This window comes from Corythoichthys intestinalis, chromosome 6 (genome assembly GCF_030265065.1).
Source record: "Corythoichthys intestinalis isolate RoL2023-P3 chromosome 6, ASM3026506v1, whole genome shotgun sequence".
In the NCBI taxonomy this organism is placed as follows: Eukaryota; Metazoa; Chordata; class Actinopteri; order Syngnathiformes; family Syngnathidae; genus Corythoichthys; species Corythoichthys intestinalis.
In genome coordinates, this window is record NC_080400.1 from 12,295,933 (window position 1) to 12,315,010 (window position 19,078).

Sequence of the window (19,078 nt, forward strand, 5' to 3'; positions counted from 1 at the left end):
TGGATAGGGGCTCTCAAGGACCGGACTTGGGCACCCCTGTTCTAAATAATCAACACAAATGAACTAGAGGTTCAGAGCTTTCCATCACAAGAATGGATGATTTTCCTCCTAAAAAAGTGCACTATTATGCTTCGGATCTCTTTTGTCTTGATCCCGTAGACAATTGGATTGAGCCAAGGTGGGAAAATGAGGGTGGAGGACCCGATGAAATTACGTAAACTGGGCGGGAACTGCTTGACCCTGTAGGAGATGATGGTGAAAAGCCCCAGACATTCCAGGAACAGAAAGACAAAGAGGTGCGTGGCGCACGTCTGCATCACCTTAGCCTTGGTGTCGGCTCGTCGGGTCCGGCAGGACACCATCAGGATTTGGAAGTAGGAGAAAACGATGACGGAATTGGCCATCAACTGGGTAATGCCCACGATGAACAGGCCGTACGCATGGTTGACGGTGGTGTTGGCGCACACCAAAGCTAGCAAGGATGGGTTGTCACAGTAAATGTTGTAAATAGTGGAACGGCAGCGCGGAAGCCGCAATAGTAAGACGAAGAGCACGCTGATCATCAACAAACACAACAGCCAAATGGCCGTGATGATCCTCACCACATGGCCGTGCGTCATCACCGTGTTGTACTGGAGCGGCAGGCAGATGGCTACGTATCGGTCGTACGCCATGGCGGTGAGGATGAGCACGGTAGCTGCTGCATAGATGTGGATGAAAAAGGCCTGAGTTACGCACGCCGGGAACCACATGTACCCGTTGTTGCTCAGTATCTCCTTGAGCAGATGCAGGAAGAAGGCTGACGAGCCCAGCAGGTCATTGATGGGCATGTTGAGCAGGAACAGGTACATGGGCTTCCACAGGTTCTTGTTCAGAACAATGGTGAGGAGGAGAAGCAGGTTGCAAAGTAGGATGATCATGTAGCTGAGGCTGGCCAGGAAAAAGGTAGGCAGTACGCCCTCGGGTGGGATGTTATAGTGCTGGGTCACCAGCATGGACGAAGTGTTGTAAGGCCTCTCCATTTTTCAGCCACCTAGGTTCAGCAATTTGCAAACAACTACGTAAGTATAAAATGTATATAAACTAGGGCTGTCAAACGATTAAAATTTTTTAGGGCTGCAGCTATCGAATATTTTAGTAGTTGATTAATCGATGGACTAGTTAGTTCGAATAATCGAGTAATCGGATAAGAAACACGAAAAATTAAAATACCTGAGCTGAGCCTCAAACGGTATATTTTTTTCTTTTAAATGAGGATCTGTGTACAACAAAAGAACAATGGGCTAACTTAAATAGAAAAAGTCCGCTAGCTTAAATGCTATAAAATGCAAAAGTGTTTTTACAATGCTCTTAACAAATGGTTCGGACACATATTCCCACAAAAAAACGTCTAAATATACCTGAAAACTAAATTATGAATGCATTAAAAAACATTAGCTCAAACAAAAACTTGGCTTACGTTGGTCGTAACAGGGAGCAGTTGGATTCAGCTATGTGAAAAGAGGCAGACCAGGCAGTGTATCCGCCCTAATCAATAAAACTAAATGCAAACACTTTCAAAATAAACCATTACAACGCCACTTTAATTAAACGAATACTCGAAACAAAAACATTTAATTCGAGTATTTTTTTCTAATCGAATACTCGAGCTACTCAATCGTTGCAGCACTAAAAATTTTAATCGAGTTAATCACAGCTTAAAATGAATTAATCGTAATTGCAATTCAAACCATCTATAAAATAAGACATATTTTTCTGTAAATTATTGTTGGAATGAAAAGATAAGAGACAAGACGGATATATACATTCAACATACTGTACATAAGTATTTGTTTATTATAACAATAAATCAACAAGATGGCATTAACATTATTAACATTCTGTTAAAGCGATCCATGGATAGAAAGACTTGTAGTTCTTAAAGGATAAATGTTAGTACAAGTTATAGAAATGTTATATTAAAACCCCTCTTAATGTTTCCGTTTTAATAAATTTTTTAATATTTTCAATCAAAAAATAAACTAGTCGCTCGCCATTGTTAATGTCAGTAATTACACAATGCTCATGGTGCTGAAACCCATAAAATCAGTCTCACCCAAGTGCCAGCAGAGGGCGACAAAACACCAAAAAACACAAGCAACAAGTGGACATGACACTTTGCTGTCATTTTAATCTGTTTGAGCGGGGCATGTGCATTAATTTTATTGCCAAATGTATTACATTTGATACACCTAAAATTTCATGATTTTGAGAGTAATTCAGAATTTTTTCTTTTTGAAAAAAATAATGATGGATGCAAGTCAACACATGCATCTGCACGTTCCATGAGGAGAAAAAAAAACTGATTTAGCTTGGGTTATAGATATTAGAGCGCTTATTACACATATTCATTTTGACATTTTGTTACAAATTTGAAAAAAAGGTTTCATTAGGACCTTATTTTTCAAATTTTGGGATTCTCTGATAATTGCTTCATGTTGCAGATCTTTAAGGGTTAAATGTGTCAAATATTTTAACGTGATTAAATCAAAAAAATAATTACCGCCCGTTAATGCGATCATTTTGACAGCCCTAATATAAACATTTCTCAAAATTTCTCATCAGTCCAAGAAAACACTTCATAATGTATCAATTGTAACTCAAGCAATTAGTTCTAAAGAGAGAAAGCGCTGAAAAGAGTCACACAAAGGCACAGTGGTAAATAACAGCAAAGTGACGAAACACTGAAGAGTTGGACAGTAATGTTAAAATAAAATCTGAAAAAGTCCAATAAATTGTCTCCTAAAAAGATATGACACATTTGAAGTTCTTCCTGAAATTGCACCCAAAACAGAAAATACCACACTTCATGTAAAAAGATTATTTGTAGAGCTAAAACAGACAGGAAGGGGGGAAATGACAACATAGCAATATGCACAGGGATAGGCAGGATAAATACAGTGAAATATAATGGCAATGTACTTTTATATTATTTCTCCAAGAAACACTTTTATGCCATTTGCACAATACATGTAGTCCAGTATGTCAGGAAAGCTGTAAAACGAAGATCATCTGTAAAATCATCATAAACAATTCATCAGTTAATAATGCAGTACTTACCAATGTATCACCTCAATACGCAATAACAGTGGCGTTCTAATTCAGCATTAAAGCCAATTCAGTTTAAAAAAAATAAATATTGAACAACACATGTGGCTACACAGCAGTGCCAATGAGCAGGATGCTCTGTGTGTGAGATGCTGCTTATAAAGACATTGTAAACTGCGTGACGTTGCTGAAAGCTCTTTGGGGAGGAAGATGATTTGTATTCTTCAACTCATCAACAACAACCTCAGAACCATCCTGTGTGTCTGATATTTTTCTGAAAACAAACAAATAAAAGGCCATTTTGTACTTACAGTGGGGCAATTAAGTATTTAGTCAACCACTAATTGTGCAAGTTCTCCCACTTGAAAATCAGTGTTGGTAACACTTTATAATACTATCCGTTTTACTAGTTAATAGATCATTAGTAAACTGTTGATAAACAATTTATTGTTGATTTGTGAAGTATTTGTTAACAGTTTGTTCAGCATTTACAGGGTGTTCTTAACCTGAAACACAGTTTAGAAACGTTTCAAGTTTTTGTGTGTAACGTCTGGCATTTCTATCTTTTCAGGTTAAGAAATGCCATTCACTTCAAAATTAAAGGCATTTTGATAAGGCATTTTGCAGGCAGCGTTTATGTTGCACATTTATGAAAATCTGCCATAGAACCAACAAATATTTGTACTTTTCTTTGTATATTTAACCAATAAAACTTATGACCTTCAACATAAAGTGTATATAGTTTTATTAAGATCCATCAACTAGCATGGGCGTTTAGAATGGAGTCAACCATATTGGAACACCCTGTAAATGCTTAACAAACTGTTAACAAATACGTCACAAATCAACAATAAATCATTTATCAACAGTTTACTAATGATCTATTAACTAGTAAAACGGATAGTTATTATAAAATGTTACCAAAAATATTAGAGAGGCCTGCAATTTTCAACATGGGTAAACCTCAACCATATGAGACAGAAAGTGGGGAAAAAAACAAAAAAAACAGAAAATCACATCGTTTGATTTTTAAAGAATTTATTTGCAAATCATGGTGGAAAATAAATATTTGGTCAATCCCAAAAGTTCATCTCAATACTTTGTTTTGTACCCTTTGTTAGCAAAAACGGAGGCCAAACTTTTTCTGTAACTCTTCACAAGCTTTTCACACACTGTTGCTGGTATTTTGGCCCATTCCTCTATGCAGATCTCCTCTAGAGCAGTGATGTTTTGGGGCTGCACGGACACGGACTTTCAACTCCCTCCACAGATTTTCTATGGGGTTGAGATCTGGAGACTGGTTAGGCCACTCCAGGACCTTGAAATGCTTCTTAGGAAGCCACTCCTTTGTTGCCCTGGTTGTGTGTTTGGGATCATTGTCATTGTCATTGCCTTTGCTGACGGATGGAGATTTTCACTCAAAATCTCTCGATGCATGGCCCCATTCATTCTTTCTTTTACACAGATCAGTCGTCCTGGTCCCTTTGCAGAAAAACAGCCCCAAAGCAATGTTTCCACCCCCATGCTTCACAGTGGGTATGGTGTTCTTCGGATGCAATTCAGTATTCTTTCTCTTCCAACACGAGAACCTGTGTTTCTACCAAAAAGTTCTATTTTGGTTTCATCTGACCATAACACATTATACAGTCCTCTTCTGGATCATCCAAATGCTCTCTAGCGAACCGCAGACGGGCCTGGACGTGTACTGGCTTCAGCAGGGGGACAAGTCTGGCAGTGTAGGATTTGAGTCCCTGGCAGCGCATTGTGTTACTGATAGTAGCCTTTATTGCTGTGGTCCCAGCTCTCTGTAGGTCATTCATTAGGTCCCCCCGTGTGGTTCTGGGATTTTTACTCACCGTTCTTGTTATCATTTTGACGCCACGGGGTGAGGTCTTGCATGGAGCCCCAGATCGAGGGAGATTATCGGTGATCTTGTATGTATTCCATTTTCTAATAATTGCTGCCACAGTTGATTTCCTTACACCAAGCGTTTTTCCTATTGCAGATTCAGTCTTCCCATCCTGGTGCAGGTCTACAATTTTGTCTCTGGTGTCCTTCGACAGCTTTTTGGTCTTGGCTATAGTGGAGTTTGGAGTGTGACTGACTGAGGTTGTGGACAGGTGTCTTTTATGCCGATAATGAGATAAAACAGGTGCCATTAATACAGGTAACGAGTGGAGCCTCGTTAGACCTCATTAGAAGAAATTAGACCTCTTTGACAGCCAGAAATCTTGCTTGTTTGTAGGTGACAAAATACTTATTTTCCACTCTAATTTGAAAATAAATTCTTTAAAAATCAAACAATGTGATTTTCTGTTTTTTTTTCCCCCACATTCTGTCTCTCATGGTTGAAGTTTACCCATGCTGACAATTACAGGCCTCTCTAATATTTTCAGGTAGGAGAACTTACACAATTGGTGGTTGATTAAATACTTATTTGCCCCACTGTAATGAATTACAGTTACAAATTACTTCTCCCAAAAAGTATTTGAGTTAGTAACTCAGTTACCTGAATGTAAGAGTAATTAGTTACTTGGCAAAGTAACTGGTGTTACTTTTCATGTTTATTTGTTTTTCATTTGCGACACAAGAGTCCTTTCTTCTTTAGATTAATTTTTTTGCCAGCAATGACAAGAATAGCTCCACGAATTTCACCAGTGAGACGTCGCGCCAATAATCACATGACTCCATTACTCCAATCTGACGCAAGTTTGCTGTTCTATGATCACGCCAGCCTGTTCATCCACGCGCTGTCTTTAAAGAACCTAAAAAGTAAAGTATTTAACATCGAGCGCTGCCCTCAACATGACTCGAAAGCGCGGATTTAAACCTCTTTCCCAGTTTTCATTTGGCACCAACTGACCATGGAAAACCGGAGATATTATTCTTATAACTTCATAATATTAACTATGAAGGAACTATTCACTATTCAAAGTAGGAACTATTTTCTCCACTAGAGGGCACTCATGTTCTTTGGATGAATAATGCTTTTTTTTTTTTCTCACTGAAATTCAATGGTTTTTTTTAATTTTTTTATTTTTTTTATTTCTTTGCCTAAATGTGGTTATTTAATGGGTTATTGTACAGTATCATTATAACAACAGTTTATATAGATACGTTTGTTTACAGTAAAACAAAACAAAAATAAGCAGTTACTCACAATGTTACTCATTACTTGAGTATTCTTTTCACTGGATACTTTTTTACATGTACTTGAGTACATTTTTTGGATGACTACTTTTACTTGCGTGATATTATTTTGAAGTAACACTACTCTTACTTGAGTAAAATTTTGGCCTGCTCTACCCACCTGTGGTTTTAATTGGCTCTTTTCCATAAGTAATACAACAATGGATTCAGTAATGTGTAAAAACACAAAGCTGATGTGTATACACGATGAAAAACACCTATTTAAAAGTTAAAATCACGTTACGTAATTATTAAGCAATGCTTATTCATAAATGTTTTAACTCTCTTACATGATAAATACAACAATGGATTCAGTAACGTGTAAAAACACAAAACTAATGTGTCTATACAATGAAAAACACCTATTTAAAAATTAAACTAGTGCATGTGCATTTTTTGAGTGTATTCCATACCTTTATTGATTTTTATTTTTCACATTTTTAAAATTAAAGAAAAACCGCAAAATATTAATTTTGTAATATAAAATTTTGTATCCTTATTGATATACTTGTACTATATAACTTTTGAAAAATATTTTAATCTTTTTTAATTAAAAAAAAACAACAAAATACAGTAGGGAGAGAAAAAAACGGTGAGTATTCTTAGTTTTTATGTAGTCTTCAATTTAATCAGATGATTATCTTTGTAACGGATCAAAATTAGACATTTGCTAACATCGGTTTTTACTTTGGAAAACAATTATAGCTAAATAGTATGCCAAGTCCAATTTGTCTCCGTGCACAAGTTTTAGTTCTAAAGCACATTTCAAGTTAAAATATCTTGCCCAAAGTCATAGAACAGTAAAGAACGTGATTTATATACTAGCCGATGAGTCGACTCATTACGAAAGTAATTAATCAACTTTCAAAACGATGAGGTTCCAAGAATTAGATATGCTTGATGGTAGAGCAGAGGTGGGCAATTTTTTGCCCAAATTAGACCAGGAGCCAGGGTACACCTTGAACAGGTTGCCAGCCAATCACAGTCCCTTATGTATTATTATTATTACTCATAACTAACATTTTGACATCGAGACACCTAGACGATACCTAAGAACACCAATTCTTAGGTATTGTAAAGGGATAGGAGGTTCTCAAATTGAACTAAAGTTGTTCTCTAACAAATAGCTGCACTGCAAAATTCACAGCAGGTGAACATGAATATATGTCCCGCTCAATTTACACTTATTATTTAAATGCATTAACATTTTGACATCATGATACACAATAAAGACAGTAAATGGAGACCAAGACGATACATAGCAATTGTTCAACAGTACCTGAAACTGAGAGGCCGTTTACGTGGTGACTCTCTGAGAATACGAAAAATTTCAAATTTGCATTTGCATCTCCATTCGAACAATGTCGCAATTCCGCATGAAAATGATGTAGTATTCATGCCAGGCCCTAGGGGGCAGTGCAGATTTACAGGGTGACAGAGAATGATGGTTTGACCCCACCAAGCTCCCTCAGCTCGGAAAAAAATATGCCCGCCCACTCGAAGCAATGGCATTTTTCTTTTGTTAAAAAAGGCACAAGAATGGAAACATTCAACATGTTTAATTTAAAAACATTATTAAAACAGTAAATTAAAGCCGACGTTCTGTCATATTAGCTTTTTTTAATGTTTAGTAGCACCGCTGCACACGCCCAATATGATGTGTACGAGTGCTGACGTTATCAGCGTGGTCTTGAGCCGTGGGAGTCTTTGATATGCATGCTGAGGAAGCGCCCCTCAATCCCCCGCAATCGGATTCTTCCACTTTGGAAGCAGGATTCAGAATTTTTCATCTTCCGTCTTCGCCGACACCATATGCACGTGAGGCCACTCCGCAACACAGTCATTGCGTCGTCGTGTTGCAGAGTCGCCATGTAAACTGCCCCCGAAGACGAAAAATTCTGAATCCTGCTTCCAAAGTTAAAGAATCCGATTGCGGGGGATTGAGGGGGGCTTCCTCGTCATGCATATCAAAGGCTCCCGCGGCGTGAGACCGCGCCGATAACATCAGCACTCGTACACGTCATATTGGGCGTGCGCAGCGGTGCTACTAAACATTAAAAACAGCAAATATGTCGGAATGTCGGCTTTAATTTACTGTTTTAATAATATTTTTAAATTAAATATGTTGAATGTTTCCATTTTTGTGCCTTTTTGAACAAAAGAAAAATGACATTGCTTCGAGTGGGCGGGCATATTTTTTTCCGGGCTGAGGGAGCTTAGCTGGGTCAAAGTGCATCATTCTCTGTCGCCCTGTAAATCTGCACTGTGCCCTAGGGCCTGGCATAAATACTACATCGTTTTCATGCGGAATGGCGACATTATATAACAATAAATATTAAATATTATATTATTATAACAATAAATCAACAAAATGGCATTAACATTATTAACATTCTCTTAAAGCGATCCATGGAGAGAAAGACTTGTAGTTCTTAAAAGATAAATGTTAGTACAAGTTATAGAAATTTTATATTAAAACCCCTCTTAAATGTTTTCGTTTTAATAAAATTTGTAAAATTTTCAAACAAAAAATAAACTAGTAGCTCGCCATTGTTGATGTCAATAATTACACAATGTTAATGGTGCTGAAACCCATAAAATCAGTCGCACCCAAGCGCCAGCAGAGGGTGACAAAACACCAAAAAACACAATAACAAATGGACATGACACTGTGCTGTCATTTTAATCTGTTTGAGCAGGGCATGTTTGTTAAATGCGTCAAATATTTTAACGTGATTAATTTTAAAAAAATGAATTACCACCTGTTAACGCGATAATTTTCACAGCCCTATATAATGTAATATAATATATTATTATTATTATTATTTTTAAATTTTATTTACTTTTGTTCCGTGACGAATTCAGAAAAGGTTATTTGATTGTGGCTTTCTGAAAGACAATACATTTTTACATTTAGGCACTCCTGCAATCGTCACACTTTTTCTGTTACAAACTGACCCGGCCCCTCATCAGAGAAGGAAAATGTTATGTGGCCCTCACAGGAAAAAGTTTGGGGACCCCTGATTTAGATCTTTATTCCTATTTAAACCTTATTTTAAAATTTTAGGATTCTCTGACAATTGCTCCATTTTGTAGGCCTTTAAGGGCTAATTAGAGAACTACAAGCTGTGCTAAAAGTGCAAAACATCAAACAATGGGATTCTGCATTCGCAGGTTTTGAGAAAATTAATGTCAGCTCGGCTACCTTCATACTACAGGTCTTAATGCACGAATCCGATTTTTTTGTCATATCCGTTTTTTTGGCGTGCCCGTTCAGACTGCCTTTGTCCATTGAGACCGTTCAAGTATTACGCATGCGCAGTAATTCGCAGTCCGACGCGTTGAGCAAGAAGACCCGCATGCGCAGAAGCATCAAAACAAATGACACACGTCATCCGTCATTCCAGGGATATCATTTTTTGCTTTTCAAAAGGAGGACACAAATAACAGACATAAATAATCCCCGTTTAGGCTTATATTCAAAGTTTATATGAATCGATAGCATGCACGCACTGTCCGTGCATGTCACACACACACACACACGGTTAGTTTGCCCCGACTCTCGGCCGTGTAAGCAATGTTGAAATATTGCTTATATGGAGCAGACAGAAAACCGATCATTCTCAGGCTTATCCTCAACCCATTTTTATTTTTTATGACTGTTGTCAAGCTCAGCCCTTCCCCAAAAGCCGTGTTCACTGCAAGCTAGGCGCTAATAACGCACAGCTGCACCGGTACGGTCACGTCTCTCTCGCTATTTGATGACGTAATTGCTGAATGAAATCCGATTTGGGAGAGTGGACAGTACAGACCGCCGCGACAGTCTGGAAAAATGTGGCCCAGATCGGATTTGAACCACATACGAAAGTGACCCAGATCGGATTTGAAATGGTCCAGTTCTATGCGACTTGTCACGTTCAGACCGTCAAGTTAATGCCTCCCTCGAGTCGGAAAAACACGAAAAAATCGGATTCGTGCATTAAGACCTGTAGTATGAACGTAGCCCTCTTGAAGTTATTGGTTCAGTGCTTGGTATTATTAGTTTCAGCTTAACATTTCACACAAACGTCAATATCACTCGCTTCCAAATATAGGCTTTAGACAAAGACTCTATTTTTCAAGACCCTGAGCACAGTGTTTCGTATTTCGCTGGTGTACAGCCCATAGACCAGGGGGTTAAGTAGTGGCGATATAAGAAATATCAGTACGCCCATGACCTTCTGCAAGTCGCCCGACACGTTTTGGAACCTGTGCGACAAGATGGTAAATGTGCCTACGATCTCAAAGACGATCAGGATGACTAACTGAGCCACACAAGTGTTGACTGCTTTCTTTTTGGTGTCGGTCTGTCTTGTCACCAGGCAGGTGATCAGGATCTTGACGTAGGAGAATGTCTGGACAGACACACTCAACGCCTGCATAACCGCCGTGTTGAGCAGCCCGACGATGTTATTGACGGACTTGTTGCCGCACATGAGCTTTAGCAGAGACGGGTTGTCACAGAACACATTCATGATGTCCGAGCGGCAACGCGGCAGTCTGGTCTGCAATGAGAACAGGAAAGTGATCAGGGTAAAGTCCAGCGCCCACACCAGGGTGATGACACAGACCACCACCCTGGGGGTCATGACGAGGCTGTAGCGTAACGGCATGCAGATGGCCACGTATCGGTCGAAGGACATGGCAGCCAAAATGAACAGGATGCCGCCGCCGTACAGGTGCAGCAAGAAGGCTTGGAGAACGCATAGCGGGTACGGGATACGGTTGTTCTCCGTAATGATTCCGGCCAGGACTCCGGGCAGCATGGCCGTGATGCCTATTAAATCGTTGAGCGGCAGGCTGAACAGAATGAAGTAGACAGGCTTGTGCAGGTTGCGGTGCAGCACGATCACAGCCAGCAGTGTAACGTTGCTGAAGAGACAGACAAAGTAGATGAGAAGCCCGAGGATGAAGATGGGGTATTTGCCTCCGTGCGGGATGACGAACGTGTCCAAGCTCACGTAGGGCATAAAGCCCCAAGACTCGTTTGCCATTCTTACGCAGAGGTGGAGATCAAAGCGGGTCACGGACAACGTGAGAGAGCACGAGGAGTGGTTCGATTGCCGTGCTTTAAGCACAATCTTTGATGACATCAACATCATCAGGGATTATAGATTTGTTTATCCAAGTAACTATGACATTAGTTGATATGACAAAGGTAACTGAAGTACAAACATTGGTTTGGGTAAAGCAGAAGTAGTAGTTCAACTTCTTTACATGTGTAAATATGAAAATATACACATTTAGATACTAGGAGTGGGAACCTCTTGGTACCTCACGATACGATTTACGATACAAAGCTCATGATAACGATGATTTGACGATACAACGATTATCAATACATTGGTCAGGAAATCAATATTCTGCAAAGAACGAATAAACAGAAAAACAAGCCTCTGCTGTGAATTGGAATGAGTTTATCGCTAGTAGACGTCCAATCCATTTGAAGTGGGAGGGTGGCAGCGAATGATCGCTGCCACCCTCCCACTTCAAATGGATTGAACGTCTATGGCTGTCAGTGGCAGCCAATTCCAGGCAATTTTGGGCTATTTAAAGTGCATACGACATGAGAAAAAAAGGCTTAAATAGGATCATTATGTGAATTAGAATCATATTTTGAGACAATTCGATTATATCAGTGCTTCTCAATTATTTTCTGTTACGCCTCCCCTAAGGAAGACGTATATGTTTCGTGTCCCCCCCCGCCCTAAACTCTCTACCCCCACTGTAAATAGTATCATTGACTGAATAACACAATCTGGGTCTAGAAAGACCCAGATAGTGTTATTCAGTTTTTTTTTTGGAATGGGATTCCTTCGGCGCGCCGCGCAGCACGAACAGCACGAACAGCTTGACCTATCAGCACCGTTCAAGTATCGACACATCCGGAATGTTTGTGCAACGCAGGGAATTTTTCAAACGGCTCCGCAAAGTTGTATACAGAATTTGTGAAAAAAAATACAGTTCCCCGGAAATTTGACAAAAACTTGCCCATTCATTTTTAATGAGAAAAAATAAATTCTAAATTGATCTAGTCCTACAATTTTTGACCAAATCACACAATTTATGCATCAAAAATTCAAGGACGGTGAGGGGCATAAAAGCTATGCACAGAATTTGGAAAACATTTACGGTTCCTTGGAAATTTGCCAAAAACCTGCCCATTCATTTTGAATGGGAAAAAAGGAAAGTTTCAAAATGTATCTAGTCCTTCAATTTTTGACCAAATCACACAATTTGGGCATCAAAAATTCCGGGACGATGAGGGGCATAAAAGTTGTATACAGAATTTGGAAAAAATTAATTTTTCCCATTCATTTTCAATGGGGAAAATCAAAATTTCCCCAAATCAACAGAAAATGCTCAGATATCTATAGAGCCTGTCCCGCAAATGTCTCCGATTCTATTGACGCTTACGGAGGGTGCTGCCATTGATGTACATTGATGAACACTTTGTCCAAATTTCTCTAAAATTGGAGGGGGAGTAAATTTAACTGAAATTAATCCACAGCTGGCTGAATACTGAAAATATTTCTAAAACAACAGCCTGGCTAATGGTACAGTATAATTTTGCTTTAGCAAGTATTATAAGCTCTATGTAAATAACCGCTAGCTTGCAGTTGGGCTAAATCTACGTGCTTATGCTGTTGTAAAAAATCATCACAACAAACCTCTGTTTTTTTTCGCGTCTTTGCTGTCCTCATTCTTTTTCTTCTCGGTCCCGGAGGGCTTTTGTCTTTTCATGGAGTTGACTTGTCACAGTAATGTCGCTCAATTGCAGAGGCTAAGAATAGCACCTTCAGGTAGCTCGCTAGTCTGCAGGGTGGTGAGCGAGACTAGGGTCCGTGGTGAAATCATCGCATCACAGGAAAAAGTGAAACGGGCAGAAGGCACACTAGGAAAATGATTTCATTATTATTTAAAGACTTATTATGAACGGTTTTGTTGTTCTTTTGTTTGATTGTTGTGTATAATTTCTGAATACTGCTATCATCAAATATTATTTGAATATTTTTCTTGACGCCTTTTTGGACGCTGGTGCGCCCCTAGGCGGTTGCCTAAATCGCCTTATGGGCAGCACAGGCCTGGGCTGTTAGTAGCAGTATAAATAATTTCACGACGATAGGACCCGATATCGATCCTTTGGACAATTATACAATATTTGTCGATATTACAAAGCCTGCCACCATTCATTTCCTTTGGCCATCAATTGATTTATTACGAAGTTATGCACACATTGAACACAAAAGGCTACATTTCACCTAAAGCTACATTTCGGACATTTAAATGTAAACAATTGTTTTTAACAAAATGGAAAAATCTACAAGTTGATTTAGAAAAATCTACAAGTTGACTGATGTTGATCGATGTTTTACGTTTCAATGTTTGGATCATTGCAATGTCGATCGATCAATTAATCGATTCAGACCAATGTATCGTTTCTCCACTACTTTATATACTGTATTGTTACTCCAAACAGTAGGATTTGAATGACAAAAATTGCAAAAGTAACATGAATTTAAGTGAGAGAATGAGATTTTTTGGTAAAGAAAACAATGATTTGAAAAACAGCAATGCTACATTTTGATATTCGTAAAATATTTTATTTTTATTTTTTATTACGGCTGCAATTTGCATGGGAACCTATGTAGGTATTGCAAATGAGTTAACTAATTTCTTTTACTCTATCTTCATCAAACTGGGTGCCATATTCAGCTAAGGTGTACTGCTAAATCAGAGGTTAAACACATAAAAAGAAATTCAGTGTCAGTAAGGCTATGGTAGTTTTTTTTTTTTTAACCTGGATATAGTTCACCTGGATATATTTAGTTTGAAGTATTTCAAATGTAGATACGAATACCCTGAGACTATAACTGCAAACAAAAAAGACACGATCAGAATTACATCAGCTAATTTCCAAAACAAATTATTATTAATGAGTCCATTTGGGAGCAGTAAATATTGTTATTGTTACAAACTGCCTCGCTGTTAATTATCCCTGAAGGGTTAGTTTAAAGCACCGGTGGATAATGACAGTGTTATTTGTTAGGGATATGTGTTTAATGATACCCCAGAGGAAGCATAAGCATGACCATTTGTTTGTTTTGTTAACTTTAAATGGTGTAAATGTGTCAAGTTGAAATGGAACCGTCTCGGTTGACACTTGTTTTTCCCTTTAAGCTCGCTAGAAAAACAACTGCCAGTTCAAAAACACATACTAACAAGGTAAACTAATGAGATTGTATGTGAAATGTTTACATTGTTGAGAAATTAAGGCGATCATAGATATAACAACATAATATATTTTTATTGAAAGCAGGTGACCATTCAAAATATCACTTTCTGTTATCAAAGGTAATGGATGACAGAATCTACGCGAACAATACTTCTGAGTATTCAGAAATCCATTAATTATGGCTTGTTGAACCTTTATTTTTACATCTCACAGATTATTTTGTAGTAATTTAATTACTAATTTGGTCACATACAGTAGAGTCCTTGGGCACTGTAACACATTGTAAATGGCCACAAAGGGGCAGTTAGGACCTTAGGCAGGACTAATTATGTCACCCATGAGACCCTCTTTGGACATTCTAATCTAGACCCAAAGTGCACAAACCTAATATTTTTGGGTAGATTATCTTGTTTGTTCAAGTTGAAGATTTTACCGATTAAAATTGGTTGGTTAATTTTACCCAATTTAATACAGTTCACTTGCTTACCTAAATACTTTTAGTATAATTTATACAATTTACATGGATCATAATTACCATGCACAAAAATCGTTTTTTATAGTGTAGATTTGTCACTGGCCTCACATCTTTTAGCCACAACAGTGACCATGAAGTCTTAAAGGGATCCTCTACCTTTATACATGTAGGCTCTAATAAACCACAATTTTTCTCTTGTACTAAAATATGTTGTTAGAAACACATAAAAAGTTAAATCAATGGCAATATTTTATAATATTTAGTACATATTTTGACCGTTAGTTGGCACCATGTTTTGTGGGCTTGCAGTGATGACGCTCATGGGATGTTTCCAAATGTGTAGCTTGTACAACGATTGCGTATTGCTGCCTAAACCTGCGAAGTAAAATGCCACGATGTGCTGCTTTTGGATGTAATTACCAGTCAAATTGAAATAAGTGGAGTGACGTGAGTGGTCAAAGTGGAATTATTTTTGTTTTTTTTGTGGATAAATGTGCGTAAGTGGAAGCTTGTCCCCTTTCAGGTCCCTGTATACACGTATCCTACCTACCACGCGTTACAACTGGCGCCCAAACATTTTTCCTGGATCCTCAGTCAAGTAAGGGATCTGTCTATTTTCTGGATCCGACGGCCTGATCGCGGCTGCAACATTGCCATGGGATTAGTCTAATTCCTGGATATTCGAGTGAGTGGAAAAACCCGGATTTGGATTACTATTGCTATCTTTTTTGTTGACTATTCTTCGTGAGAGTTTTCCCCCAAATCATACCAAATAATTAAAGCACTATGGCACGCTACAGTGACAACAGTGACTCTGACATGGACCTTACTTTTATGTTGGAGTTCGTCTGTGCGTACCGCTGAGCTCCCGAGTGACGAGTGGTCAAGGTGGAAATATAATTTTTTGTGAATAAATGCGCATAAGTGGAAGCCTCTCCCCTTTTTGGTACTTTTATGCACGTATCCTACCTATTCAATTCAATTCAATGTATTTGTATAGCCCTGGATCACAACAAGGTTGTCTCAAAGGGCTTTGCAGTGACAAAATGATACACAATCAGAAACAGCAAATGACGCAACAAAGATGAATAAATAAAGTTCATGTCCTGGGTATCCCCCATCCTTAGACCCTCCATGTCGGCAAGGAAAAACTCCAAAAACTCCAGAGTCTTTGGGAGAAAATGAGAAACCTTGGGGAGTACCACAGTCAGGAGAGATCCACTCCCAGGACGGATAGACAGGAAGCCCCAGGACTGCTAGTGGGAATTAGCAGGTGAAGTTACAGTCCGTAAAGATGCAGTGGAGTAAAGGAACAAGAAGAGGTCCATCTAGCCAGATGAGAAGGGGGTAGCAACGAGGACGTCCATCAAGCCAGGGGTCCGGACAGTCAGGAGGCTGCAGCTGAAAGCTCTGGGGAGGGGGAAAAGGGGACACCGGGTGACTAGTGATGAAGAGACTAGGCAACTAGATATTAACATTGGAAAATAGAAATAAAGTAAGACAAGTGGTAGGCAGAGTGAGAAAAAGGAGATAGAACTCAGTGGCTGTGCTTCCCCCAGCTTTATAGCTTCTAGTGTAGCTTAGACTAAACTGTGAGTCTACTCCGACTTCAACTAGCCTGACCATAAGCTTTGTCGAATAGGAACGTTTTTAATCTAATCTTAAATGTGCAGACTGTCTCGGCTTCTTTAATATTAGCTGGAAACTGATTCCATAAAACGGGCTTGGTGGCTAAAGGCTCTAGCTCCGACAGTACTTTTAGAAACCCTGGGAACTACTAGTAGACCTGCATTCTGAGAGCGGAGTGTTCTGTTGGGGCGGTATGGAACCAGAGGATCAGTGAGATAAGATGGCCCCAACCCATTAATGGTTTTAGATGTAAGAAGGAGGATTTTAAATTTAATTCTAAACTCGACTGGAAGCCAGTGAAGGGCCTGGAGCACAGGGGTGATGTGCTCTCTTCTATTGGTTCCTGTTAAAAGTTTTGCTGCTGCGTTTTGGACTAGCTGAAGACCTTTAGAGAACTTTTAGGACATGCTGCAAGTAAGGAGTTACAGTAATCCAATCTCGATGTAACAAACGCGTGAATTCGTCTGCATCGGTTTTAGATAAAATATTTCTAATTTTGGCTATGTTGTGCAGGTGAAACCTACCACGCGCTACAATGTACAAGACGTGGACTACACTCGATTCCAGGATTTGTTTCCGTCAGATGACGAATTTAATGAGGACAGTCAGCCAGGACACGACTCCGATCCTATCACACGTGTGCATTCATAGTTTTATTACCTTCAGTGAGATTTTATAATGTCAATAGTCATGAAAATGCACGAATGACAAGGTGTGTTCAAACTTTTGGCCTGTATTGTATGTAAAGCACACCAGCTCTGGATACTGCTGACAATCTACATAATTATACTGGGAAAAGTTTGAAAACGCAATAGCTTACCTTGAAGATCTGCTAACAACAACCGGAGTTCTCAACAGCACACTCTCTCGCTCCGTTGTCACTGAGACGCACTTGCAGCGAGTGCATCAGCGGTTTTTCCCAACTCTTGTCTTATCAGGTACTGTATTTCCTGCTCTCATTTTGCCTTTGCTGCTCGTCTTGTGAACGACAGACATTGCTGTCCTGCTCTTCACTTTTCCAATCTGGTTCAAATTGGAAGGGCAGAACCGACGACATGTTTGGGTAGCTAAGAGTGACACGCTAGAAGTTCGGCAATGGGCCCGGTGACGTCACGCACTGCAACGTAACACGAATGGCGACTTATCACTTAAAATAATTTTACAAACTTTATTAAAAAAGAAAACATTAAAGGGTATAGGGAATGGGACGTCACTGTTTGGCTAGGCCGCCATGCTGGCAATATCCTTCCGGCAGACTCAACGGGGATTGTAACTGTGGTAGTGCTAACCTAATTCCTTCGGTGTATTAGAAAGAAAATATGGGTGTGCATTGTTGTGTTACCGGGTGCAACAGTGTCTCCTGCGACAAAAAAAAAAAAGGGCGAGGAAAACTGGACTCACTTCTCACCGTTTTCCTGCATGGAGGACCAAATATCAGATCACGAAGGCACGACGGAGGCTGGGTTGCAGCGGTTCGTCGGAAAAGCATTTCTTTTGATCATATTTCTGCTGGAATGAGAGCGTGTTCCCGTCATCTCTACTCTTGTAAGTTGAACGATTTATCCGCTTTGGTTTCAATACGTTTTTTTATTTTTTTTACCGTTGTGTAAATCTTCCTCGGTAGCAATGCTAACCTACTCCTCCTAGTGTTGTATCGGTCGCGAACGATTCGTGAACGAATTGTTTGGGTGAACGAGACCGAACTAATCACCATCTGCACTGATTAGTGTTGTATCGGTCGCGAACGATTCGTTCTTTTTGAACGAATTGTTTGGGTGAACGAGACCGAACTAATCACCATCTGCACTGATTCGTTCTATGAAGTTGGTGGCGCTTGTTCGCTGCGTGGGAGGGCGTTGAGCAAGCGGCGGCGTCTTCTGACATCGCACACGACCAATCAGACGCCAGCTTCATCGCGGGCAGGGGAGGGAGCGGAAACAGAATCAAGGCGTCTGTCACTCATTTCCACGTGTGGCCAATAAGCAGCCAGCGTGCAGGCAGGGGGGGAAAGACTGAGTTTTGTCACTTCCCGTTCAGTGATTCGGTCCTCCGGTTCCTGACCTAGCTTGCGGCTAACTTGACTTTCCAGTAATGACTATGCGGTGTACGAGTCATAAAATGAAAGGAAATGACTTTGTCACATATTTGTTAACGTGGAGCCTATCAAATGCTGCTCAAACAGACAAAAACACCACACAAATCTAGCGAGCATGGTTTAGCGTTCTACTTTTCTCAACAGACTTGGGACTGTACCTATGACTATATACTATCAAATTTACAGTAATTTAAAACACGCGTAGCTACGAGGCAAGCAAAAGCTGAGCTGCGGTCGCGTGACGGCAGTGAAGCGGGCAGAGAACTGTCACTATATGGAGGCTTCATGGCAGCGATATTTACCTCATATGTGCACAGAAAAAAAAAGA

General features: G+C 39.6%; 2 protein-coding genes across 2 annotated transcripts; both read right to left on the bottom strand.

Moving 5' to 3' along the window:
• Positions 1–71: 71 nt before the first annotated feature.
• LOC130917019 (olfactory receptor 52B2-like) lies at positions 72–1,022 on the bottom strand. Its single transcript, XM_057838057.1, has one exon. It carries the CDS (start codon positions 1,020–1,022, stop codon positions 72–74), a length of 951 nt encoding a protein of 316 aa, XP_057694040.1.
• A 9,351-nt stretch (positions 1,023–10,373) lies between these two features.
• LOC130917697 (olfactory receptor 6M1-like) lies at positions 10,374–11,309 on the bottom strand. The gene has a single exon (XM_057839342.1). It carries the CDS (start codon positions 11,307–11,309, stop codon positions 10,374–10,376), a length of 936 nt encoding a protein of 311 aa, XP_057695325.1.
• Between the last annotated feature and the right edge of the window lie 7,769 nt (positions 11,310–19,078).

Bases quoted from the DNA above. Each gene is read 5' to 3' on its own strand.
- LOC130917019 (XM_057838057.1), bottom strand. From the start codon at position 1,022: ATGGAGAGGCCTTACAACACTTCGTCCATGCTGGTGACCCAGCACTAT.
- LOC130917697 (XM_057839342.1), bottom strand. From the start codon at position 11,309: ATGGCAAACGAGTCTTGGGGCTTTATGCCCTACGTGAGCTTGGACACG.